Source organism: Rutilus rutilus (assembly GCF_951802725.1).
Source record: "Rutilus rutilus genome assembly, chromosome: 21".
Taxonomy (NCBI): Eukaryota; Metazoa; Chordata; class Actinopteri; order Cypriniformes; family Leuciscidae; genus Rutilus; species Rutilus rutilus.
In genome coordinates, this window is record NC_140226.1 from 3,921,251 (window position 1) to 3,947,565 (window position 26,315).

Here is a 26,315-nt window from a genome sequence, read left to right on the forward strand (position 1 = left end):
TGAGCAATTTTGTGTTTTCCTGTAAATATATAAATGCCGTTCTCCATGTTTGGTTTTAAGTGTTTCTCATGTCAGACAGAAATAAATAACTTAAGTTTACCTGTTTTTGGCTACAAAGTGTATTCATGTATTTGTTCATAGCAGCGGCGCAACATTTAATTGCTCTTTGTTTGAACTTTGCTGCTCTTTTCAGTGCTCAAATAAATATATATATAGAGTTGTTGAAACCCGTTCACTGCACAGATGATGTAGTTCGTGTGTAATCGTCATGTCTGCAGTCGTTCAGCTGTTGTTGGGAGTTGGCCACTAGATGGCAGCGGTTATTATTCTCCAGCAACACATCCTTGTTTCAGTGCAACTCCTTTTACAGTAGATTTGCATTCACTTTGCATACGTTTAGAGTGAGTAAATGGGTCTATATTGTTCTTTTAATGTCTTTAGATACAATCTTTGTTACGTCCTATTGGCCAAATAGAATTTTTTTTATTTCACACATTAAGAGGAGCCAGCACTGCAGTGATTATGAGCTGATCAACAACCTTCTTCTGAACAATATAAGAGAATCACTTTTCAGGAACAATTCTACAGTTTCAGAGTCACATTAAGTAAGTTCTCGTCATCACTGCTCACACTCACACACACACACACACACACACACACACACACAGCTCCTCATTTCCCTGCTCTGCCTCTGTTTAGACGCTAATTAAAACACAGCCTAAAAAGGCAATGGCAGAACAGAGGAGGCACATTATACATTCTTCTGATGCAGATCCACGGCTCAGGCACACATTCCTTCATGCAGACGATTCGCATCTGAGCCGGACTGGAAATATTGGATTATATCCTTATTTTTTATTCATTTATTTTTACATTTGAAAAGTATTAGCTTAAAAAAAAACTTAATTCCATCACAAGTTACTTCAGTTCATGCAGGGAAAAACTATAACTAAATCTTTTAGATCTAGCAAACCTGAATCAAACAGAATGAGCACAGATAGATAGATAGATAGATAGACAGACAGACAGACAGACAGACAGATAGATAGATAGATAGACAGACAGATAGATGATAGATAGACAGACAGACAGACAGATAGATAGACAGACAGATAGATGATAGATAGACAGACAGACAGACAGATAGACAGACAGATAGATGATAGATAGACAGACAGACAGATAGACAGACAGACAGATAGATGATAGATAGACAGACAGACAGATAGATAGATGGATAGATGATAGATAGACAGACAGACAGATAGATAGACAGATAGATGATAGATAGACAGACAGACAGATAGATAGATAGATGATAGATAGACAGACAGACAGATAGATGATAGATAGATAGACAGACAGACAGATAGATAGATAGATAGACAGACAGACAGACAGATAGATGATAGATAGACAGACAGACAGATAGATAGATAGATAGACAGACAGACAGACAGATAGATGATAGATAGACAGATAGATAGATAGACAGATAGATGATAGATAGACAGACAGACAGACAGATAGATAGATAGACAGACAGACAGATAGATAGATGACAGACAGATAGACAGACAGACAGACAGATAGATGACAGACAGACAGATAGATAGACAGACAGACAGATAGATGATAGACAGACAGATAGACAGACAGACAGACAGACAGACAGATAGATGACAGACAGACAGATAGATAGATAGATAGATAGATAGATAGATAGATAGATAGATAGATAGATAGATAGATAGATAGATAGATAGATAGATAGATAGATAGATAGATAGATAGATTCAGTGTAAATTTAAAGCAGTTCTAGTCAACCATAGGTATCTATAACCACATTTTATTCCCATAAAAGGCAGTTCCTACTCCAGTAGTGTAGTAATATTCCAGATGGCCTGTTAACTCCTGGATTCACTCCCATAGAAAAGCTGTGAATCACTAATTCGACAATTGTGTAGTTTATTAGGCTACTGTTAACTGATTGTTATCGGCGTGATCGCAATCGTTTAACACAATTAACCCATTCAGAACGGATAATTGGTCGGGCTTTCAAAGAAAAGTGAACTGAAGTCAATATTCATTAGAAATAGACCTATCTATGAGAAAGTGAACGATGATGGGAAACAAGATATCAGTAGGTTTCCACTTTCATTTGCATTTATTTTTTTATTTTTTTAGTGCTTAAAGATGATTTTTTTTTTTATGGCCAAATTAAAACCAATATGAATACAGGAATAATAATCTGCAGCTACAGCAAAAATATGTTCAAAGAACGTTTTGCTAACATTCCCATTAATTTACGAAAACGTTCCACGAACGAATAGCCTATAGGCTAAATAAAAAATGTATGTTAACGTTTTGAGAACATTATTAAAGACTAGCTAACTTTGAACGGACGTTATATTAACGTTACTGGAAGAACGTTTGTTCATAATAATAACCTTGTCATATTAGCCAAAATTCGTTGGGGTAATGTTCTCAACGATATAATTGCGCATTATAAAACAGTCACAAATAAAAATAAACAAATGGTTTTGTCAATTTTTAATGAACTTATTATTAATATAAATAAATAAATAAAAAACTGACGCTCCATTAGTATCCACAAGAAACATGTTATTTATCATGTAGAAGTGAATGGCGAGCGAATGAGTGACGTTATCCGAGGGCGGGCTGGAGGAGAGAGAGAGAGAGAGAGAGAGAGAGAGAGAGAGTGAGTGAGTGTGTGTGTGTGTGTGTGTGTGAGAGAGAGAGAGAGAGAGAGAGAGAGAGAGAGAGAGAGAGAGAGAGAGAGAGAGAGCGGCCGCTGGACTCCATTAACGCAAACCCCTCCAGGAGCTCGTCGCTGGACTTCGGCGATTTTCTTCTTTTTCGGGAACCTTCCTCATGATAGGATTAAATACGCGGTCGAAGGAAAGAAAACGCGCAGACTGTTGAAGTTCTGGGAAGTGAAGCGGTGTTTTGTGGATTTGTTTCGGCGTATTTGTGAAGGTTAGTGAACGCTATGATTTCTCGCTCCTCTCGGGATTTGTCTGGCGTAGCTACTCCACAACTCTGGATACAAATCTCACTGTTTCCCTGCTCAAACCCTACGTGTTACTTTGCTTTGTGTTGCGTACTCTCATATCCGACCAAAAAAGCGAGTTAAACTAACTTTAGTGGTCGTTTGTGTGTGTTTTCTCTCATTGACCTGGCTGTCTTTATTTAGTTGGCATTTGGAGCGGGGCTGCTGACGTCATCCGAGCCCTATAGCTCAGAGAATGACCGTTAGTCGCACGAGCTACAGGTTTAATATCATATTTAGCGTTAAATCTGAATTTAAAACCCATCAAAACCTCCAGTATGATATTTTGTTGTAGTTTATTAAATTAGGCGGCTGGTATGATTCAGCTACTGCGTTTAGTTCACACAACAGGCTTCTAGAAATAATAGCAATTCCATTCAGTTTAAACTTGACAAACATTACAATGTATAGCAAAAATTAAATAATAATTTAATATACAGTAATTCTAATACCCTTATCCACTTGACATGCCTAAAGAGCTTTTAATTAAATGTATTTATTGTTTATTTACACATTTTATCATTGATGAAGTATTATTTTATCTGTGCACATTGGCATTAAAGGGATAGTTCACCCTAAAATGAAAATTCAGTCATTAATTCCTCACCCTCATGTCGTTCAAAACCCGTAAGACTTTCCTTCATCTTCTAAACACAAAAGAAGATCTTTTTTAATGAAATCTTAAGAGATTTCTGTCCCTCCCTCCATTGACAGCCTACGCAACTACCACTGTCAAGCCACAGACATCATTAAAGTCATCCATGTGACTCCAGTGGTTTAACCGAAATTTTATATATGGACACGAGTGCTTCGTTTGCGCAAAAAACAAACAAACATAATTTACCACTTTATTTAAAAATGTGAATCTCCAATGCACCTTTACACAGCAACGTTTGTTCTCGCATCAACACAACAAATGCGCGTTGGAGATTAATATGTGTAAATAAAGTGGTAAATTATGGGTTTTTTTAAGTGGTAGTTGCGTAGACTGCCAATGGAGTGACAAAAAGCTCTCATATTTCATTAAAAAGATCATTTGTGTTTAGAAGATGAACGCAAGTCTTACGGGTTTGGAACAACATGAGGTTGAGGAACTAACCCTTTAACTCAAAATGTAATGTGCTGTCATTAGTGATTTGTTTCAATGTTCATAAACCGATTCATCGGTTCCTTACGTCATCAAGTAATGATGGCACGACACATTTATTTTCTAACAGTTTGATTAATGAACCGTCTCGACCGGTTACTTCATATGAACCGGGTTCAACCGACTCAAAAGAACGGTTCGTTCAAGATCCGAACATCACAAGCTCTCTATAATGTCCAAACACGTTGTCTAAGTGGGCAGCTCACTAGCTATTGAGATCTGTGTCTCACTCTCAAGAGCTTTGCTTTCTTTTGACCGGCTGGACACTTGTTGCTGGAGTTCCCAGACTTCAGATCCTCATGTTTGTGATGTTTCGGCTGTTTTTAAAGGATGGCGTTGGACGGGATCCGGATGCCGGACGGCTGCTACGCAGACGGGACCTGGGAACTGAAGATGAACGTGACGGACCTCAACAGGGACGTGTCTCTCAGAGTCACCGGGGAGATCCACATCGGCGGGGTGATGCTCAAACTCGTGGAGAAACTTGGTACGTCCACGGTCTCACACCCTTCGCTTGAGTTTGCTGAGCCGAGTGATGCTCATGCCAACTGCGGTTTACATGATTATTCAGTGATTCAGCTGTAATTCATCACACACTGCATCCACACATCCAAGCGTAACGTTTAATGTGATTCACTGTGCAGGTATTCTCTCATTATTTGTAATAATTGTCTGACATATTCCAACCAGACTGCTTAATTAGCTGATATTTGTTCGTTTTAAAACTCTCGGCATTGGCTGATAACTGAGCCATAATAAGCAAACGTGGTCATTATCATCAACCATGCGTTTTCGGTGGTGGTTCGGTTGAATAATCGCACTAATTCTACACTCTTGCAAATAAAGGCTCTTTATTGGCATTGACGGTTGCATGAAGAGCCTTCAACATTCGTGGAATTTGTATAAGGTTCTTTATAGAGGAAAAATGTTCTTTTAGATTATTAAAATGGTTATTTTGTGCTTCATAAAGACTCAAAGTGCTTGAATTTGACTTTTTGAAATTGAAGTCCTGGAAAACCTTTGAAAACAGCCATATTTATGAAATGGCACTTGGAAAAGTGCTTGGATTATTAAAAGACATGTGAAATTATTGCTTAATATTATTGATAAAACAATCTTTTGACACAGTATTGATGCTGGAGCCATTTTGCATGGCTATGATCGTGATATTGCTCAAAAACATCCACGTATATGACAGTGGTTTTTATTCTTCAGGTCAATCATATTCATATATTCATCATGGGAGAAAAAAACAGAAATATCTTTGTTATAATATCCTTTCAATGGTTCAAGTTACCACAGTCATTGCATGTGCTGCTCTTTATTTGTACCATTTTGTTTTATTAGTTTATTTATCTATTTACCTTTTTTAGAATTGGAAAGATAATAAAGATAGGCCTATTCTTTGATAAATGAGATGGTCTATGGCATCACTGCAAAAAAAAAAAAAAAGGTTTTGAAAGCTTAATTTTAAGAGCGTATGAGAATAGAATGAGGATTCAGAACGATTTCTTCCCAACTTATGAGCGATTTACATTGAAAGCCAATCAGAATCCACCGGTAGAATTCATAAATCAAGTTTTATATCGGACATCACGTTCTATAGATGCGTCATCGTTTAATGAAATAAACCCTTATTCTCTTGCTTTATTAAATGGACTTGTTGAGTGTGATATCTATTTTTGGTCGGAAAACAAAAGTTTGGAATGATATTAGGGCTAAATGCGGCATAATTTGCTTCCTGACAATTTCCCTGCAGTTCATCCTTGTTGTTAGGAGCTATAGAACAAAACAGCCTTTGTTTTCCGTGCTCTTCCCACTCCATGAAGACGAAGATGAAGAACACATGTCCTACTGATCCTCCCTTTGTGGAGCCGTTGCGTTATTAGCACACGTACATTTTTCTGGATTCTCCGCATGTGTTGCCGGGATGTTCGGTGTGTTTGTGAACTCCTTGAATGCTTGACACTTTATAGTGTCTGAAAAGTGTTGCTGTAAACCATCAGCTGTGGCATCTGTTGTTTTCCTCTTTGCTGGTGATTGAGGCACACCAAGACCTCCTGTGGCTCTGCCTTCATCTTTGACCAAAGATCTTTAAAAAAAAAAGAGGGTAAACGTGTGAGAAAACTCATCTAGCCGTGGTCATTATGGACCGGTTACCCATGATGCTCATGCATTAACCCTGTAAACTCTCCAGGAATGTGTGGTGGTTGAGCTAGTTTAGAGCACATGTTAGCTATTAACCCTCAGAGAAACTTCTCATGACCCAAACATGCTGCTTGAACATACCTGCTTAACAGAAATGTTGTTGTTGTTCTTGTTTGTGCTTCGTTACTGTGTTTTGGTGATGAGAAATGTTGTGTGTTGGCTCATTAACCCTACATCTGTCATTTTTGAGGCCTGTAAATGATCAACAAAACTTTGCGTTTGCACACTATCTAATACAGTCCTTCTGTCTCTGACTGATAGTTTAGACTCTTTTATAAAGTAAAAGTCTTTTAGTATAATTGAACAAACGTCCTCCTTCAGCTCGAGCTTCACCTGTCTTATTGCTGTCAAATCTGCACTGGTTTGCTGATGAACTTTTACATTGTTAGTGATATTTCAACAGGAACGCTTACTGGACTGAAGCAGGTTTACTTGATTATCCGGACATGATTTTATAGAAAAATCATGCATATCAGATATGATCATCAGGCTTTTGAGGAAGGTCTCTCAATCATCATCATTGTATTGCATTGCATTTTATGTTTTAAAACTACAGATCTTTGAATCTCACTTGAATATCATCTTTCTAAGACATATTATATGCTTTCAGTTTAAACAACGCAAACACGCGTTTTAGTCTGGGACTAGCTTAAGTGTGTGAAACCGAGTTAAGGTCATGCTGTACAGGGTTAAACAGATCAGCAGTGCAGTGAGTTCTTGGATGCTTTGTGCTCTTGGTGTGCCAAATAAAAATATGCTGTTTTGACATATTGTGGAATCTATCATTTCATTTCTGGATAAATTGAGAACCATGATTTTTTTTGTTTCAAAACAGAGATCACAGTTCTTCCTTCATTGTTTCATTAATTATTACTCTATGGTTTGAATGAATCTCTTGAATGAATGACTCAATGACAAATAGGTCACTTGTCGCCACCTACTGGTGTAACGATGTAACTGATCCAATCTTTATTTGAAGTGCCAAGTTATTTGAGGTAATTTCCTCTATTTTGATCGCTTCCGTAGGCATCAGTGTTTATATCCGAACTATACACTTTCATCCCAGTTCTTCTATGATATTATGAATATTTGTCAGACTAAAATAACGACACTGTGAGGTTGAAAAGACCTAGATCTAGCCTATACATGACATCGGCCCTCTCTGGATCAGAACGCAGATCTGAATGATCTCCGTGATCGTACTCGTCAAAGGTTTAACAGACCGAGACGAATCGTTGTCATTTGGGAATAAGATTCCCGGGGTGTTTGAATGGAGATCGCGACCTTTTACCAATTAAACAATTAATATAACAATGTTATTTCTCAAAGTCGTTGCTGAACATTGTTAATATTTTAAATAGTTAATTCTTATGAGCTTTTCTCGTTTGTAATGTCTCTCAGCCAACTCTCTTTCTACAGTCTTTCTTCAGATCTCCCTCTTGCTCGTTCTCTCTCCTCATACGCCCCCCTAATGCTGATTGGCTACACGCTTGTTGTTGTGTCGGTCCGACCAGCTTTCAAACAGCGTTTTTGAAAATGAAGAAGCTGTGTCTGTGTCTTGCATGACTGAATAAGACTCTTGCAGTTTAAAATGTGTTGTTTGTTTTTCTCTCGAGCTGTTTGCCACTGATCTTTCCCTTCATCCTGCTGTGACATTGGTGCATATTAAAGACCAGACGCCTCTAAATTGTTCTCAAATGACTGTCGTCACATGTTTTCATGATCTCTGTGATTGGAGGAAAGGGGTCGAATGACTCTTCTTTGTGACTTTTATTTTGTCCTTGTAAGATAACTGTAAGCTCGACCAGTCTGTCCTGCTTTAAGAAGACAAAGATGCCTTAGGCCTCTGGCGTTTATGTTTCATGAAATCCATTCTACCCATGACATGATATGCCTTTCCTGCACGTCCTTCATTTACACTCTAAAAAATGCTGGGTTGTTTTAACCCATGTTTGGGTCAAATAATGACAAACCCAACCGTTGGGTTCAAAAAAATTTGGGTTGGGTTTGTCCATATTTGACCCAAACATGGGTTAAAACAACCCAGCATTTTTAGAGTGTTCAATTATAGTGTGCTGAAATGAAGTGTGTTGTTTGGTCTTCACTACACTTTGGAACTGATGTGTATGATTAGGGGTGTAACGATGACCTCATGTCACGATTCAGTACATATCACCATACTGAACTCATGATACGATATTATTGCGATACTCCCAAGACATATGGGAAAACGTTAACAAGGTGACTTGGTGCTGGTAATCCAAAGCACAGGACAATAGAGACACCAGAATAACAATATTCATGATTCTGAAGCTGAAAATACAGAATTATTGTAGATGAATATGCTTGATCTGTCACTGACTAGATATATTTAAAATAATGTAGGACACTTTTTACTGGTAACATCAGACATTTGGCATCATCAGGACCCACAAATATTCTCCCATTGCTTTATTATACATTATATTCAACATTATAGCAGTTTAATGTAGGGCTGTAATCAACCAAAGAAAATCTTGGTCGACTAAAGTCCTGAAATTTTCGACTAAAAATGACGTTAGGTAAAAAAAAAAAAAACTTTAAATTAATTAGCTGCGCACTGTGCGCCTTGTTGCCTGCCTAAATGAATTATAAATAAACATAAAAAACTAGTTGGCTATTTGCAGTATTAAATCGTTTTTGACGTAATTATTTTGCACTGAAATGAGTCTGACACACGAGTCTGTCGGCTCTGACAGCGTTGCATCACGTGCACCTGCGCAATATCATAGCCTGTGATTTCCCGAAAATAGTACCATGTTGTCATCTAGTGATATCATCACAAGAACTTTTGAGGAATATGTAACATAATTTAGACAATTGTTTTTGTCATATGTATTATAATAACTGACAGACACTATAATTTCAGCCACTCTGTGCAGCTCGCGAACATGCATAGGAGCTCAGCTTCGCGGCTGAGACATGAATAGACTATTAACTTAAAGCTTTTAATCTTAAACACAAAAGGCACTTTAATAAAAAATAATATTTATTAAACAAACCAGATCAAGTAATAATATTCAGCAAACCTTCTAGTCGCCTACTTTCTTCAATCTGTCTCTCTTCTCCAGTGGGTTGGGCTAATCCAAAAGAAGTGAAAACAAGGGGGGTGTTCTGAAGACAGACTGTTACCTGTGAAACAGGGGTGCTCTGAAAACACCCCCATTAGCAATTAGTGCTTTCCACCTGATGAAATGAACGCAGCAAAACCAATTTTTTTTTACAGTCTATGGGCAAAACTGATTAAATGAACGCGACAAAACTAATGAAATGAATGCGGCAAAAAATCGACCAATCTGAATTTTGGTCGAGCCAGAACGTATCGACCAAATAATCGACTAATCGACTGGGAGATTACAGCCCTAGTTTAATGTAGTGCTCACACTAAAACTCTGTAAACTTAAACATTTTTCTCACACACTAATTTTCATTTTGGGTGAACTATCCACGATACGTATTGTTGTATTTTTGCATTGTGATATATTGTGACACGATATATTGTTACACCCCTAGTTTGAATGCATTACAAGTTTCATGTTCATTTAAAACATGAGTTAAGAAAAGGAAAAGTGCAACAGGTTCACTTTACTTTGACAGGAACACCAGCGATTTCAAAGCGTGTTTTTGAGACTGTCTTTGTTTCAATAGAGAAAATACTCAGCAATGGTGTCGACTAATGAATTTACACATGGTTTGTCTTAAAGCATATTAAAAACACCACATAGACACATAAACAACATTGAAAGCCGGATTTTCACCACAGGGGGACTTTAAATACATCAATTTGGTGCATTTTGAGTGTTCAAAATTAAAAGCCCCAACCCCTTTTCAGAGTAAAAAGTCTTTGCATTGACTTGTACCTGAAAATTGCATAAAATTTAATGCAAGAAAAGTCCATGTCAGTGTCATTTTAGTATCGTTGAGGTTTTATTTGAATTTTGGATAAAGGTTTAGGTATTTAGTTGTGTTTTTGTCTTTTTTAAGTTTCTGTTGTCTATATCGTTTATTTTTTATTAATTTGTGTTAGTTTTAGTTATTTTAGTCCATCAATTTAACTAAATGAAAATGAGAAATGTTGCCTTGGCAAGTTGGAATAAAATATGTTTAAGATTTTTTTAAAGTTTGCATTTGACATTCAGTTATGTTGTACAATTAAAAGACCGTCTGTAACTAGTAAGAGCACAAGCAGAAAGATATTTTTACTGCACTTGCATTAGCAAAACTATTGCTCATTGGATATCACAGCCATCTACAACCTAACCATAAAAACTTCAACATTAAAAGAAACTCTTTCAAATGTCAAACATTACTGAACATTAAACATTAACAGGTCTTCACTCAAAAACGCATAAAATAACACTTCATTTCAACATTTGCTCTCCTGATCCAGCCAATTCAAAAGTTCGTTCCCCACCCTTCAACACCCTCAGTATAGTCGCCCATGTTCATCTCTTCTCTGTCCTGTACATCGAAAGGTTTTTGATGTTGTAATAGAATAAATGTGAATGCCAGGAAAGCACTCTCTCATTGATTACAGTGCTCATTTCCTGAAACAGCATTTCAGCAGATTCTATTTAATAATTAATGATCCGGGGCCTTGATGGCTTTATTTGCCAGTTCAGAGGAACAGTATGTCCCTCACTTTGAAGTGTACTTGATTTGGCTGGGATTGGTCCTGCTGCACTTCTTTATTTTGACTCAACTTGTGCTTCAGAAAAGAAACGTAAAGAAGTCAAGTGTAGGAGACTGAGACCTGGGTGACAGTTGATTTCTTATTGTAGCTTTTTATATTGAAGACGGTGTGTTTAATGCTGAGGTTTTAGGTAGTTCTAATAAAGTACTATTACAGTTTTTATTAGAGATGCACCAATATATTATCGGCTGATAAAAGCTATTATTTTCTCTATCGGCCATCGGCAGATTGTTTAAAAACAGCAGATGATCAGGGCCGATTATATCCTGTCAATCAAAAGGGTGCGGAGAAACGTGTCAGACTGCAAATCATACTGTGTGTGAGGAAAATCTCTCTGGGGTTGAATTTAGGGCAAGGTAATGCAACAATAATGCTTTAACAGTTCAAAAATAGCGTTGAAATGCAGGCTTTATTTGACTATGAATCACGTAGTTCAAGCCAGGGTTGCCAGATCTGCGATTTCCTACACCAATCATCATTTGTAGCGCCTCCCATCCAATAATCACAAATAGCTATGTTACTTCTGATAAGAAACAAAGTCTTAGCTTTCCAATTATGTCCATTTTATCACCAAATTCAAACAATAAATGGCGTTTTGACGCTCTTAAATGTGACGTGCTGTAGCGCAAGTCTTTTATTCTACTTTAATACAAATTACGTCTCAAAAAAGATGCATGAACATCAGAAGGTATGTTGAAAGATACAGTCCAACTTACCGAAATCCGTATTGGCCTCATTTAATCACTCGATCAGTGTTTCATCCGCGGATTGACGTCAATAAAACAGCTTTTTAAACAATATTAATTAGCCTACCGTTGCATTTACCTCAGGAAAGTTAACCAGTCTTCACAGGTCGTTAGATATCTATAAAAACATTAGAGAAGAGCTTATTCACTGTTAATTATATATGTATGTTTGAATAAATTTGCCATGAAGTGTTTATGAAAACTACCGAATGTGCTTAAAACTGAGTTTTTATTTGAGTGTAAATATTACATCTGATTGACATGAATAAGTTGAATATAATACCTCTGTTGTTACTTTTAACCTGTACTATTATAGTGTACCAAATGAGAGGGTTCCCTGTATAGTGAGAGTTTTTCATCCAACTATCGGGATCTGCAGATATCATTCTGAATTTAGTATCTGTGCATCTCTAGTTTTCATTTCTATAATATTATACTCTGATAAAAGAGGGTTGATATCACATGTTTCTAAAGCACTAAATCTGTTTTTACACACAATTGCATTTCTTGACTGTCAAATTTGTAATCTCAATGGCCCATTCCTGATAAGCATGTTATTAAAGGAATTTTTTACTTTATATTCTAGCGTTTTTTTCTATGCAGAAGCGCAATATTTTACCCACCAGAATCACCAGCGTTTTGTAGTTTACTACAGCACATACACACTGCTTTCACAGGCTGTGTGACGCGTCCAGACGTTCAGACGACCCATCTGCAATTGATTTTGAAAATGATATTTTTGGTCGGCCGTCTCTCCATCATACAAACCGACAAGTCATGTTTCAGAGACTGAATATAGTACCATCCCCTCCTCAAGAGGCAGGGCCTTCATTAGTTTTCCCTTCGCAGTGCTGTTTAAATCATAATATTTCTTAAGAGTAAGTGGAGACATCTTAAATGAAGCAGGGCACATTTTGTTCAGACTATGTGGCAAATGCTGAGAGTCTATAATAGAGTAAGAATCTGCAGTGTGTCATAGTGTGAGTGCTGGCCAAAAGAAACCCTGCCCTCTTAAGGCAGTGAAGAAACACACACACACACACACACACACACACACACACACACACACACACACACACACACTCCTCCACTAATACTGGCGAAGGGAGCACGTATATTATTAGAATGTGAAACGGAAACCCTAAAAAGTAAGCGAGCTCAAAATGACATCATTGAGACAGGACTTTTATCTGAGTCCTCTCGACCAATGCCTCAGTTGTTCCAAGCGTTTGGTTAGTCATGAACTGTAGAGGAACTGTAACGGGGAAAACGATGATAGAGATTCTCCACTATGGCTTTAGGTGGGGTTGCACATGCATGTCGAGCCCAGTTTATGACGTGGGTGGTGGTGGTGGTGGTGGTGGTGGTGGGGGGGGGGGGCTTTCAGCAAACAGGAAATGACTTCGAACGTTTGGCTCGTTCCCGGGATGTTGCCGTCATCCTGGTATTTTCTGCTGCTGCTCACAGATTCTTTCATTGTTTTCACACTTGATTTAAAAAGCATCAGTCATTTATGACAAAGCCATTAAGTCTTTTTTCAGACGTTTATTATTATTCAGAGAGCATCAATTGATGACCGAAATTCAGTTTGGAATAGCATAGTTTTACTTTTCCAGTAACTAAAAGGTTGTCGTCTTAAAGTCCCCCTGTAGTCAATCATTTTATCCCTTAAAGCTCATCTTTGATCAGCAAAATGACATTTTTGAAAGTTTTTTCCTTGAAAAATATTCTTCATGCCTTAAAATATCTTGAATATAACTCGACACCCTTGCCTCATTTAGTATACGCGGTTCTATGAATATGCAAATGAGCCCCGCCTCCACTCACTCGCTCAGCTCAGAGATCCACTCGTTGACGATCACACGTTGATCTGATTGGTTACAAGGTAGTTTGTGACGTCAGAAACACCAGCAATTTCAAACCGTATTTTTTGAGACTGTCTTTGGTTCACTGCAGTTTTAAGGAGAAAATACTCAGCAATGGTGTCGACTTATGAATTTACACATGCTTTGTCTTAAAAGCATATTAAAAACACCACATAGACATATAAACAACATTAAAGGTCCTATGACATGGATTATTTTATTATTTTATAATGTTTCCTGGGGTGGCCTTATAATGTTAGTATGTTTTTTAGATCAAAAATTGTCATAATTTAGGAATAAAAGGCATTTTTCCACAACTGATTTTAGCCTCTGATTTGAACACTCTGTTTGAAGGGGCGTGTCTGCTGTGAGACTTCAGTGTAAACGCCCACTGCTGTGATTGGCTGACATGTTTGCATATCAAATAGCTAGCATTACATGTGGAACTCTCTCGAAAACTTTTACTATTACAGCTATTATACGTTTTTACTATTACAGCTATCGGGATTAACGAATCGTGAGAAGTTTAAGTATTTAGATCTATTCCCATCACATAAAAGGTTGCCGTGATGAGCATTGAGCAGATGACAGCCTGTTGATCGCATGAATGAAGATCTTATCATTGCAACGCAGTTTCTGCATTCTCACTAATGCTTTCACCAATGCAAACATGAGGTAAGTACAGCAAGAGCTTCGTTGTGCAGCGTAACAGCGTCATTGATTTCATAACGAGTTTTGGCAAGTGTCCAGATAAACTCGCGCTGTGTGATTGACAGCTTGGGCGACTGGAAAGGGATTGTTCTTTGATCGCTATCTGTATATTAATCACAGTTTAAGTAAGATTATTTTCATCCCACTAAGAGAAACGACGTGAAGTTGATCGTTTAGTCACTGGCTTGATTTACTGATGCATAAACAGTATTGAACGATTTTGAGAGAAAGATTATCTGTCTGAACTTGAACAATTACACATCAGAAATTCCCATAACACACTGGTTCTTCAGAGGCTCGGATGAAGGAACTAAAAAAATACTTTTGTGTTCATTTGTACATCCAAACACTGAGCAACTGCCATGCTTCGCTCGTTTAGCAAGCCATGATGTCTCTTGAGGAAAAACCAAGCGTGCCGCACAAGCCCTGAAAAGTGAAGTCAAAACGTCTCGATCGCCCCCCCGGTGACTGGTCCTAGTATAGGTCATAAGCCCCGCCTCCCCGTGTTATTCAACGAGTGAGACCCAGTGAGACCAACTAAACAATTAAATTACACTTCAAATATCTTTTTTCCAAAGGTGGTTTCTGTCATTTGTTGTCGTTTTTATCACGCTGATGTAAGTTCAAGTGTCTGTTTCAAAAATAAGTTGGTTTTTAGTTAGTTACGCGATGCTATAAAAACGGTGGTGAAACGTCATGATTGACAGCTGTGATTGATAGATTCTCTGAGCGAAGTAGTCACTTAAGCACCAACGGACATTTTTTTCGGGATCTTCGGAGGACTGAGAAGATTGTATTAACTTTATTTTAACAAGCCTCTTGTCGTACTGCAATACATTTTTTAAAAAGTGCAGGGAGAGTGCATTCTGCGAGAGTGAGGGCGGAGCGTTGATTTCACGGCTTTACTTCCTGCTCACTACTGCACAGGTCTGGTCCCGAGATCGCTACTGCTCAGGTCTGGTCCCGAGATCGCTACTGCGCAGGTCTGGTCCCGAGATCGCTACTGCGCAGGTCTGGTCCCGAGATCGCTACTGCGCAGGTCTGGTCCCCCGAGATCGCTACTGCGCAGGTCTGGTCCCCCGAGATCGCTACTGCGCAGGTCTGGTCCCGAGATCGCTACTGCGCAGGTCTGGTCCCGAGATCGCTACTGCGCAGGTCTGGTCCCGGGATCGCTACTGCGCAGGTCTGGTCCCGAGATCGCTACTGCGCAGGTCTGGTCCCGAGATCGCTACTGCGCAGGTCTGGTCCCGGGATCGCTACTGCGCAGGTCTGGTCCCGAGATCGCTACTGCGCAGGTCTGGTCCCGAGATCGCTACTGCGCAGGTCTGGTCCCGAGATCGCTACTGCGCAGGTCTGGTCCCGAGATCGCTACTGCGCAGGTCTGGTCCCCGAGATCACTACTGCGCAGGTCTGGTCCCGAGATCGCTACTGCGCAGGTCTGGTCCCGAGATCGCTACTGCGCAGGTCTGGTCCCGAGATCGCTACTGCGCAGACTCAAGTCCCAAGATGTCAGCGCCATATCGGGACACTGGCGGCTTCAGTTCTCACCAATGGAAGAGAGCGAAGGGGCGTCGTCCATCTTTTTTTACAGTCTATGGGAAAAACCAATATCGCGCTCGCGTATCTCATTTTCTCATGGGCGGGCCAAATTCTCTTTGCGGGCATAGCAGAGAAAGGGGAGGTGACCTTTCCCCTTATGACGACATAAAGGGAATATTCCAGATTCGCCCGTCTGAGCTTTCATTTTCTCAAAAATACCCAGTGCTTGGTTTAGGCTACACCTATCACAATGTCTAGCCACTGGGGGACCATAGACAGGCTAGGGGAACTCATATTAATATTAAAAAAAAACTCATAAAGTGACATTTTCATGCCACAGGACCTTTAAAAGCTTGATTTTCATCACAAGGGGACTTTAAACTGAGAATATTTCTGTCCTATACGACCCTTACTGTAGTCATGAGGCACAGCGAGAGGAATGTGGAGACTGCGAGGAAATGCAGGATTTATCAGAGGATGCATCGCTTCCTCCCCTTTCCTTCCTCGTATCAAGAGATTTGTGGATGTTTTTGCCAACTAGGACTGGGCAATATTTTGAAGTCACGATCATGGATTATGTGCTGATGATTATTATTTGTGATTGACAGTTTAATTGTCTGTTTTGTTCATGTCACGTACAGTGTAAGCCTATTAGCCTAATACATATATATTTTTATTTATATTTAATGTGTAGCTGTATAATTAAATTGGCCCATTTGGTTTTCTTTAATGCTGTGAAAATGTACATTTTAAAATGTTAAATATTTCTCCTTTATTCAGCTTTAATTCTGGTCCACTTTACATTCACTCTGCTCCTGAATATAATGCAGTCTGATTAAACCTACAAGGCCTCATTTCATTTGAAGACATTTGACTGTCTCCACAAATGTATTGGCTCGTCATCTCCTCATCCCGTGACTACATGCTGTTAGCTGTGAGAATGCTTGGCATTACGCAAATGCTAAAGTAAAACCAGGGCCGTTACGCATGTTAACTCTTGATATGTGGTATAAGCTTTTGCATGAGTTTGCTGTGAACTGGACAGAAGCGTCTATTCTTCACACACTCTGACTGAGGTCTCTATTCACCTTCACAATTTTGTATGGCGTATTGATGTGTGATGCAAAGAACGAGCTGTTGTTTATTGTTGAATGAAGTATGATTTTAAAGTTTTCACCCACCAGTCCTGGTTTCATCCACAGACGCCTTAGTTTGTGCGTTTTTTACTGCCTGTTAAATATAAGCAGCACGGCACAAAAGTTCATGTGCAATATAGTAGAATGGTTAGTATGCAGAAATAGGAGGAAACTATATTTGTGCAGTGAGCGCATGTCAAAAAATTAATTCCGATTTAAAGCTTGTGACATAAACGCGCACATCAACCCGATCACTTTATTTAACGTTCATGTAAAAACTACATTCGGATTCATCAACAAACAAGAGACAAGTGTCCATGTAAATGTAGCTAATTGTCAAGATATGTTTTTATATCGCTGAATAATTTTAGCGATGAGTTATTCTCGTAATGTGAAGGTTGGTTTGTTTGCACATGAATGTTTCTCTGTAGTTGAGCGCTGACTGCAGCGTGTGTGTTGGTCTTCAGGGTCTAATCTACGAGACGGGAAGTAGTTACGCTGAGCAGAAGCCCTGCCCAGCACAGCGCTTTCCTGTGGCGTTGATCAAATCTAGCTGTGATTTAGTGTTTTAGACTTGCTTACTTACACTGAAGCCCTCTGGGAAGAGGAGCCGCTGCATGTCTGCTTTCAAGGCTGGCTTTAGAAGCTTGATAATGAAGTTATTTCAGCGTAATGTATGGAAATATACATTATTTATGAGCTATACAAATAATGTTTGTCTAAACTGCTCCCTGTGAATATCTTAATTATTTGTGCTTCTTGAATATGCAACAGAAATAAGATCGCTGGCAGTCATTTTAATAATCATTTACAGTGTTGTTCATGTGAATGTATGTGAATATTTCTATTGAATGTTGAGGTAATAATATACTGTAGACAATTTTCTTGATTTTTACTTCACTGTGACTAAAACGGTTGCATTTGCAACCAAAACTATTAATTTGCGAGTGATATATAAGTTATACATATAATATAAAATATAAATATAGAATTGAATTGGCGACAATATAAATGTAATGATTAAAACTGCGTGCCTTTTTCCCTGCATGTTCTGTGATGAGTAGCCCATCACATCTTCTGTTGTGTTGACGTAATAAAACGAGACGCACGGCAAAGTTGCAGTGGCAAAAAACCTCACTGAGTTTGAGTGCCAAAATATGCATGGGGACAGTAGGCGCGTTTCCATTACAGATTTGCTCAAAACTCTTGCGAATTATTATTATTATTATTATTATTATTTATTTTATTTTTTTTTATATATATATTTTTTTAAATGTCGACAAAGACCTATTGCAAAATGACAGCGTTTCCATTTACCGATGTTATGCGACTAAACACTTTTTCCTCTCATAAGTCATTCCAAAAATCATAGCAACAGACGTTGGTAGGTTTATGTATCTCAGCCACTGCACTGGCCATTATTATTGATCAAAGGAGACATACATGTGTGTTATCCAAGCATTAATGGCAAGGAAAGACCCTTAGCGTATACCTGAGAGCGGCACATATGAGGTGTTTCTGAGTGTTTCTCCCTCATTTCTGCTTCGAGGTCTTGATTGTGGCATTTCTTTGAGGTTTAGAATCCAGTATTCCTGTAATTCTTTTGTCTTTTATGAATTTAATAAAGAACTCTGTCTCGTATTCTGTCCAAACACACCGCGTCATCTACATCAGCTGACCTGTAAATGTGCAAAAACTGTTTCCATTGCAGTTTTACGAAATATTCCTTTTTCGAATTGCCTGAAAAACCTCCTCATGCGAGCGGAAAAACTTTTTTGCGATAAATGCGAGTTTTTGCGAAATTGACGTGTTTCCATTGGCCGTATTTTCGGCTACTGAGGATCAGCTTTCAGAAACGCATGTCAAACGAAAAATATCAGGCTTTTTCAAAGCCCTCATCTAGGGATGCACGATATATCGGCCACCATATCGGTATCGGCCAATATATATTCATTTTTAATGTTATCGTTATCGGCCTGATAAGAAAATTTGGCCGATATAATAAAGCTGATAAATAATGTATTATTTCCTCCAGCCGAGACGCTTCAGATGCGCACTGTTCAACATGTGGGTTTTAAATGGCTTGAAATATGCTTGGAATCACTTCAAAAAAGGAAAATACAGTTCAGTGCAACATGAGTCTGTCATATCAGCTACAGACATGAGCATGAGAACCTTATAATTGTGTGTTTGGGTCATGGCTTTTAATGATGAGACTTTTGTTTTAGGAATCAGGCTCTCAAAAATTATATAAAAACTTGGATTTAGATTTATAGGCTAATATATCGGTTATCGGCTTTCAAATATAAAGAATTATCGGTTATCGGTATCGGTCAAAATGTTCATATCGTTACATCCTTTATCCTCATCTCCGTCCAGCAACAACGCTGACGGCTGTGCCAGAGAGAGAGAGAAAGCGACGGAGAACATGCAAGAACTGTAAACGTGCAGGACGGTACCGTCTATTTCGTGTTCGGAACAGATAATCGTCAACAATTCTAGCTTTTAATTGGTACTGATATGGATTCTTATTCTCAATATCTTCTAATCTTTGCTGTTTTCTGTTACTGCCTGAACTTCACATTATTTGTCGCGCGGCCATCCAGTAAGATTTGCACTTAACTGTCTCCTTTTTAATGTGTTTGTTAATTTTAGTAAACAATTAACAAAGTTTCAGCTTTCAAATCCTGTCAGTTTCATCATGAAATACAAGCAATGACTGTAGTTTTGGCATCGCTCATATGAAACCGCTTGAGAACAACCATGTCACATCAAATTTACCTCAGAAAAGCCATTTAATTGTTTATTTAACTGTAATGTTCACAAATGTAATTGACTGTCATTAATGGAAGAAGGAAGCTGCGTACACGACAGTGATCTGCGATCGAGTGGACTGGAAGTGCATTTGTGATCCTTCCTCCTGGACCGTCGTCTGTGTGTTCATGGGTCGCCACACACACACACACCCCTCTCTCTCTGCAGCACTGGAGGTCTCCCGCACCCTTTAATGCGTCCTATCACTTAGCATGGATCCCTTCTGCTACAGCATTACGTCATCTGCTGGCAGGCTGTATTTTTAGCCAAGAAATGCGATTGGCCGACAGCTAATTAAATTACAGCCCTCTCTTCAGGCTGTTTGATGGATGGTCAATGAAGGGCCGTTCTCCCAGCACTCCCATCTGATGGCAGGACTGGGAAACCAGTCTCACTGGGGATCCTCTGGAAAAATCGTGTGTGTGTGTGTGTGTTTGAATCTATGAGCGTGTTTATTCCATAGGTTGCGCATGACAACGTAATGACTCATGTGGACGTCGGTCAAAGATGAAATCATACTAGTCCCAAAAATGGACTGCCATCATTTCATTGAAATTCATCAGGGATGTTTGGCACAAGCTTGGCCGGAGACTGTAGGGGTCGAGACACACACACACACACGTGCACACACACACACACACACACACACACACGTACAGAATCACCAGCTGTCTGCTCCACCCTTAAAGGGAGAGTCCATCTGCATCTGGCTTTATTCCCATTCCCGTCACAGGAAGGAAAGACTACGGACATTATTTAACACATTTAATATATAGGTTTTACTAGTATCAGCACAATAATCCTTTTGTTTACACTTAGTAAATTAAAACTTAATAATGTAATTAATTTAACGCTCATTTTGACCCCGAGAGGATTTTAGTGTTCCCGAAAATGCTGGGAAAAGGAATAGTTCACTTAAAAATGTCGCCCTCAAGTTGTTTCAGACCTGTATGAATCCCTTTCTTCCGCTGAACACAAAGGAGGATATTCTGAAGAATGACGGAAGCCGGACTTCCATAGTAGGAAAAAAAAATACTATAGAAGTCAGTGTGGTCCATCAACCATCAAATCTTCTTTTGTGTTTAGCAGGATAAAGAAACTCATACACGGTACTCATACGAGTAAACGATGGCAGAATTTTCATTTTTAAGTGAACTACTCCTTACTTGGAGTACTACTCCCTAATGTTATTGCATTGGACTAAAACGTATAGATTTTGCTCACACAGGGTGTAACAGCTTCCCAAAAAAAGTGATTATTTTTGTTCTTTCCTCTTTTTCCTCTCTCTCTCTCTCTCTCTCTCTCTCTCTCTCTCTCTCTCTCTCGACCTTGTTATTAGGGCTGGGCAATATGGCCAAACAAATCTTGGACAGGACTTTCTCTCTCTCTTTCTTTGATAAGTGTGAAAGAAGTGAGGAAGTGAAATGTTATTTTAATCTTTAACACAGTGTTTTCTGCACCACTGTTAACCTCCTCACACTGGACAATCAGGACATCTTCCTGTACAATATCCCCAAAATTACAAAGCAGAATAGGAGCGTACAGGATAGTGATTCTCTTTTGATTATTTCTGTTAATTGGCAATGTTGGCTAAAAGCTTTTGGCTCTATATAACTAGAGCTGCACGATTCAGAATAAATTGAGAATCATGATTTTTTTGTTTCAAATAGAGATAATTCTGAACACACAACTAAACCAAATAACATGTAATTTACTAGATGTTCAGACAAAATGTTAATTGCTGCAGTCTATTAAAAAGTATATCATTAAATTCAACGAAAAAAAAAAAAGATTGAATTGAATCATTGAATTAATGATTCAATGACTCAATTATAATTACTGGATGAATCAGCGTTTTTGAACGAATCTCCTGTATGAATGATTCAATGACAAATACATTTTGTGAACAGTCGCTTGGTGTGATCGATGCGATCGTTATATGAAGCGCCACGTTACTTTCAAAAGGTGATTTGCTCTACTTTGATCGCTATCATAGACATCAGTGTTTATATACAAACTATAAACTTTTATCCAAGTGCTTCTGATATAATTTGAATATTTGAAACAGAAATAATAATACTGTGGTTGAACAAGTCCTCTCTCCGGGTCAGAGCGCAGATCTGCATGCTGTGCTGTGATTTTGTTAACACACACACATGCGAATCATTGTCATTTATGTGTTTGGATCGAGATCGAGATCTTTTAGCGATTAATCGTGCAGCTCTATATTAAACTTCTTCAGAGTGATTGTAGACTGTGATTGAGAATTGAACATGTTCTGTTGTGTGTATTGTGTGTGTGTTTGTGTGTGTGTGTGTGTTGTTATGGAGCTGGACGCCGCGGTTGGCTAGTGAACGAGATGTGGTCATTGAAACGGGGCCGGTGTGAAGAGTGTGTTTGAAGGGTGTGGAGGAGAAAAACTGAGTCAGTGCGGTTCTGTCTGGAGGAAAACGGTCACAGCTGTGACAGAAGTGGACATGAGATTCGAGAGATGTGCTGAGAAGTCACGTTCATTGTTTTGTCCTAATAAAATAAGAAAATTCGGGAACTTTATTTTACAGTGACTTTGTTACAGATGTTACTGTAGTGATAACTATAAATTATGCGTAATTACATGCAACTAACCCTAAACCAACCCATTTTCCTAACCCTACATGTAGTTCATTAATATTACTCGGTACTTAAATGTATTATTAAACTGTAACCTTAAACACCTTAGAATAAAGTGAACCGAAACCGAATAAAAAAAATTAAAAAAAAACTTTATCAAAGTGTCTTTAGTTTGTTCTTTTTTAGAAATAAACATATTGGCTCATAATCCTTTCCAAAAAATGTAACAAATCTAACAAATAATAAACCTGAACTCACGTTTTATACTTATTTGGGCAAAAAAAAAGTGAATTCTCGTGTTTGAACCAAAAAAATGTAAATCACACAGAAAGCAAAAGAAAACACAATCTTCTAAACGACTAACTTTCATAGTCACACAAACACAGGGAGAAACTGGATAGTGGGCCGCTGAGTGGAGAACGGGTTCTTTTGTCTGCTCGCATGCATACCTGTCTGCTGACATCACTGATGGAGAGACTCCACCGGCCCACCCGACACTCACTCACGGCCCGGGACCATTTCAGTGCGTAATCATTTCAAAGATTGGAATTGAATTGAATCGAATGAATTCCGAATCGAATCGTGAAATGTGTGTCTTTACCTACCCAGCCCTAATTATTATCGTGTCACATTAGCATTATTGTCTTTAGGTGCTGTCAAGATTTTTATTGATTTCTCCATCCATAAATATCGATACTAAAATATTTTAAACGATTTCAATACTAATTTTTCACGGTATCGATATGACAGTGCCAGGGGCCGGTTTCACGAAGCTATTTTAGACCGGTCTATAGTGTTAGACAAGTCTAACATGTGCTCATAGTTTCACAAAAATACTCATATTGTTTCACAAAAATAAAGACTGACTTAATTTAGACCAAACAATTTAGACACCTTACCCCCAGGCTAACTTAGGTCTAAGACTCTGTTACCGTGGCAACCAGCAGTAACAATCAGTTACATTACAAACAGCCAAAATAAAAGGGAAAATGGCTCATAATTTAAACATTTCCTCTTGTTACTACATTCTCCGCTAAATTTCCCAAGTAAAATGTCCTTGTAACTGTTATACTCCTCCAACAAACACATATTCTCCGCTGGGGTAAACTGCACTGAGCGGTTGAATGCGCTTACTCGATCCGCCATGTTTTTTGTTTTGAAATGTGTCTTATTTTACCCAGAATGCATTGCAGTGTAGTCCTACTTAAGATAGTCAGAGTCTTCAGTGCTTTGTGCAACGGTCTGGTTTAGATGTCTATCTGAAGTATCTATCTTTCCCGCTCTCTCTCCAACAGCAAGTTGATCTGATTGGTTACAAGGTAGTTTGTGACATCAAAGACACCAGCGATTTCAAACCTGTCTTTGTTTCAAAGAGAAAATACTCAGCAATGGTGTCGACTTATGAATTTACACATGGTTTGTCTTAAAGCATATTAAAAACACCACATTATAGGCTTGATTTTCACCACAGGGAGACTTTAAAGTCCATTGCACTGCGTGTTTCAGAGCGAAGCGCTGCACTGTGAACATTTATACACGAGCAGCTTTATCTGTGTTTCAGTGTTTCTCACTTCACAGAAATGCAGTGAACTCCATGTCTGCTGTGAGCATAACGTGTGCTCATTATGCATGTTCACATTTGCATAATTTCCAATACTTCTGTGGACAGATGATTACAGCATATTACACAGAAGTGCCTGTTAAACCTATTATCATCATATTCAAGCTTCCCTTCCAGCTGCACTAATGCATACTTTACTGCAGACTACACACCACTCCTGCAGAGGTGAACATAATCTGTGATTATTGCGTTATTTTAACCTAAATGTTCTCATGCTCTGTGTATAGTACAAATGACTCAGTTCGGTTTTTATCACGGTTTTAGGGTTTCGGTGCGGTTCGGCTATGTTCAGGGGAAAAAGGACTACTGTCAAACAAAAATATAAAGAAAATAAGAACAAATAATCAAACTACAAGCAACAGCACAAGTAAATACAATAGAGCAAAGATACAAATGAAATAAACAGTGCTTTTCAGGTTTTTCAGGTTGGTCTAACAGTAGTTTTCAGGTACAGAAATGGAAATAAAGTAATCAAATGTAAAACAATCGTCACTGTATAAATTAAATGAAGATCAATCCTTATTAAAATTACAAAAGCTATTCAATCAAGAGCAGTGAGGGATTTCCTTGTCTTTTGTCGTTTGATTAACATTAAAAACACAAGAGAGCATGATTATTAGGCTCCTGTCACTTTAAGACATGATGCACTGATCCAGTTCACACTGATTCTGATGCACATGCTGTTTCATTCACTTAACATTCGACTGTTTCGTTCACTTAAGACGTGAACGACTGTGTCTGCTAGGATACTCACCAAGACATTATTTTTGTATTCGTCCGTTTTAGGGCTGGGTATCGATCCAGATGTGCCGATTCATATCTCAATTCGATTCTCGATTTGATTCTCGATTTTCGATGCGATTCTCGATTTGATTCTCGATTTTCGATTTAATTCACTGATTTCACTGATTCCATATTCACTGGCCCCACCACAAAGAAAGCAATACATGAAGAATATAGTTATTGTTTTTGTTGTTTTTGACCCATATATACTTGTATTGTAATAAATAAGGTTATGACACCCACAATTTTAGATACCAGTGACATTTTTAAATTCTCGATTCCAAATTCAATATTCCAGCTAAAACTACTAATATAAATTTCAAAGATTATAAAAAAAAAAACAAGTAAACGGTCATTAATAAAAAAAGGAGCAAATAATTAAACGAAAAGCAATAATACAAATAAATAAATAAAATAGAATAAAGATACAAATGAAATAATCATGGCTTTTCAGGTTTTTCAGGTAGGTCTATCAGTTCTCAGGTACAGACACTGAATAAAGAAATCAAATGTAAAATAACACTGCATATAATCTTAACTGTACAAATTAAGAGGTTAATCCTTATTAAATTTACAAAAACGTGATTTAGTGAAGAGCAGCGAGTGAGTTTTTTTGTCTTTTGTTGTTAGATTAACATGAAGAACAGCAGGGATATTAGTACATGCGTTCTTCCTCCACTGTTTACTTAAGCCATAACCGGCTGTTTACTTGGATGCTCTGAAAGGTGGACATATTGAGATAAATGTGTGTGAATTTGTCTAAGCGCGGGGAGATATGAAAGAGAATTAATAAGGTGCTTCAGGTGTGTGTGCACATCAATCTTCTCACAGCGCGAGCAAGTTCTGTGAGTTATGACGGCGTAAACAACTGGTCATATTGGCACTCGTATTGAACAAAGTTTGGGGGAAGCCAGAATGCGTATCCATCGACAGAAACATACATTAGCCTAACTATGTCCGTCTGTTTTGATTATTTTCAACAAACCATATTATAGATGCTTATGCGTCGTCTTGATTTGAGATGAACGTGGGTGGAGAACGGTGCGGTTCGATTTTATTACTGAGTGTATAGTATAATATCCTATTGTGTTTTGTCAGTGTGTTTAGTGTGTATATCCGATACTACCATGCTGAAGGATTGCACCACCTGCACACTTTATTCATGGTGTTGTTGTGACAATAAAGTGATTTGATTTGTAGTTTTCCACCAAAACAAAAGCATAAAGGGTTTAACGGTTTAACTCTTGCGAGAGACCGCAGAGTTTCAGTTGATAAGAAAATACTTTGACGAGGGTCAAGCGTAAACTCACCTAGAAACTGTTCAAATTTT

General features: G+C 38.3%; 1 protein-coding gene across 4 annotated transcripts in view; it reads left to right on the plus strand.

Annotated features, from left to right (window-relative positions):
* Positions 1-2,688: 2,688 nt before the first annotated feature.
* fermt2 (FERM domain containing kindlin 2) overlaps positions 2,689-26,315 on the plus strand; it is a 72,935-nt gene continuing 49,308 nt past the window's right edge. For all 4 annotated transcript variants that reach the window (XM_084392913.1, XM_084392914.1, XM_084392915.1 and 1 more), the window contains exons 1-2: positions 2,689-3,000; positions 4,550-4,707. In XM_084392913.1, the coding sequence (XP_084249039.1) occupies positions 4,551-4,707 (157 nt within the window). In that variant the 5' untranslated portion in view covers positions 2,689-3,000; position 4,550. The remainder of the gene's footprint in view (positions 3,001-4,549; positions 4,708-26,315) is intronic.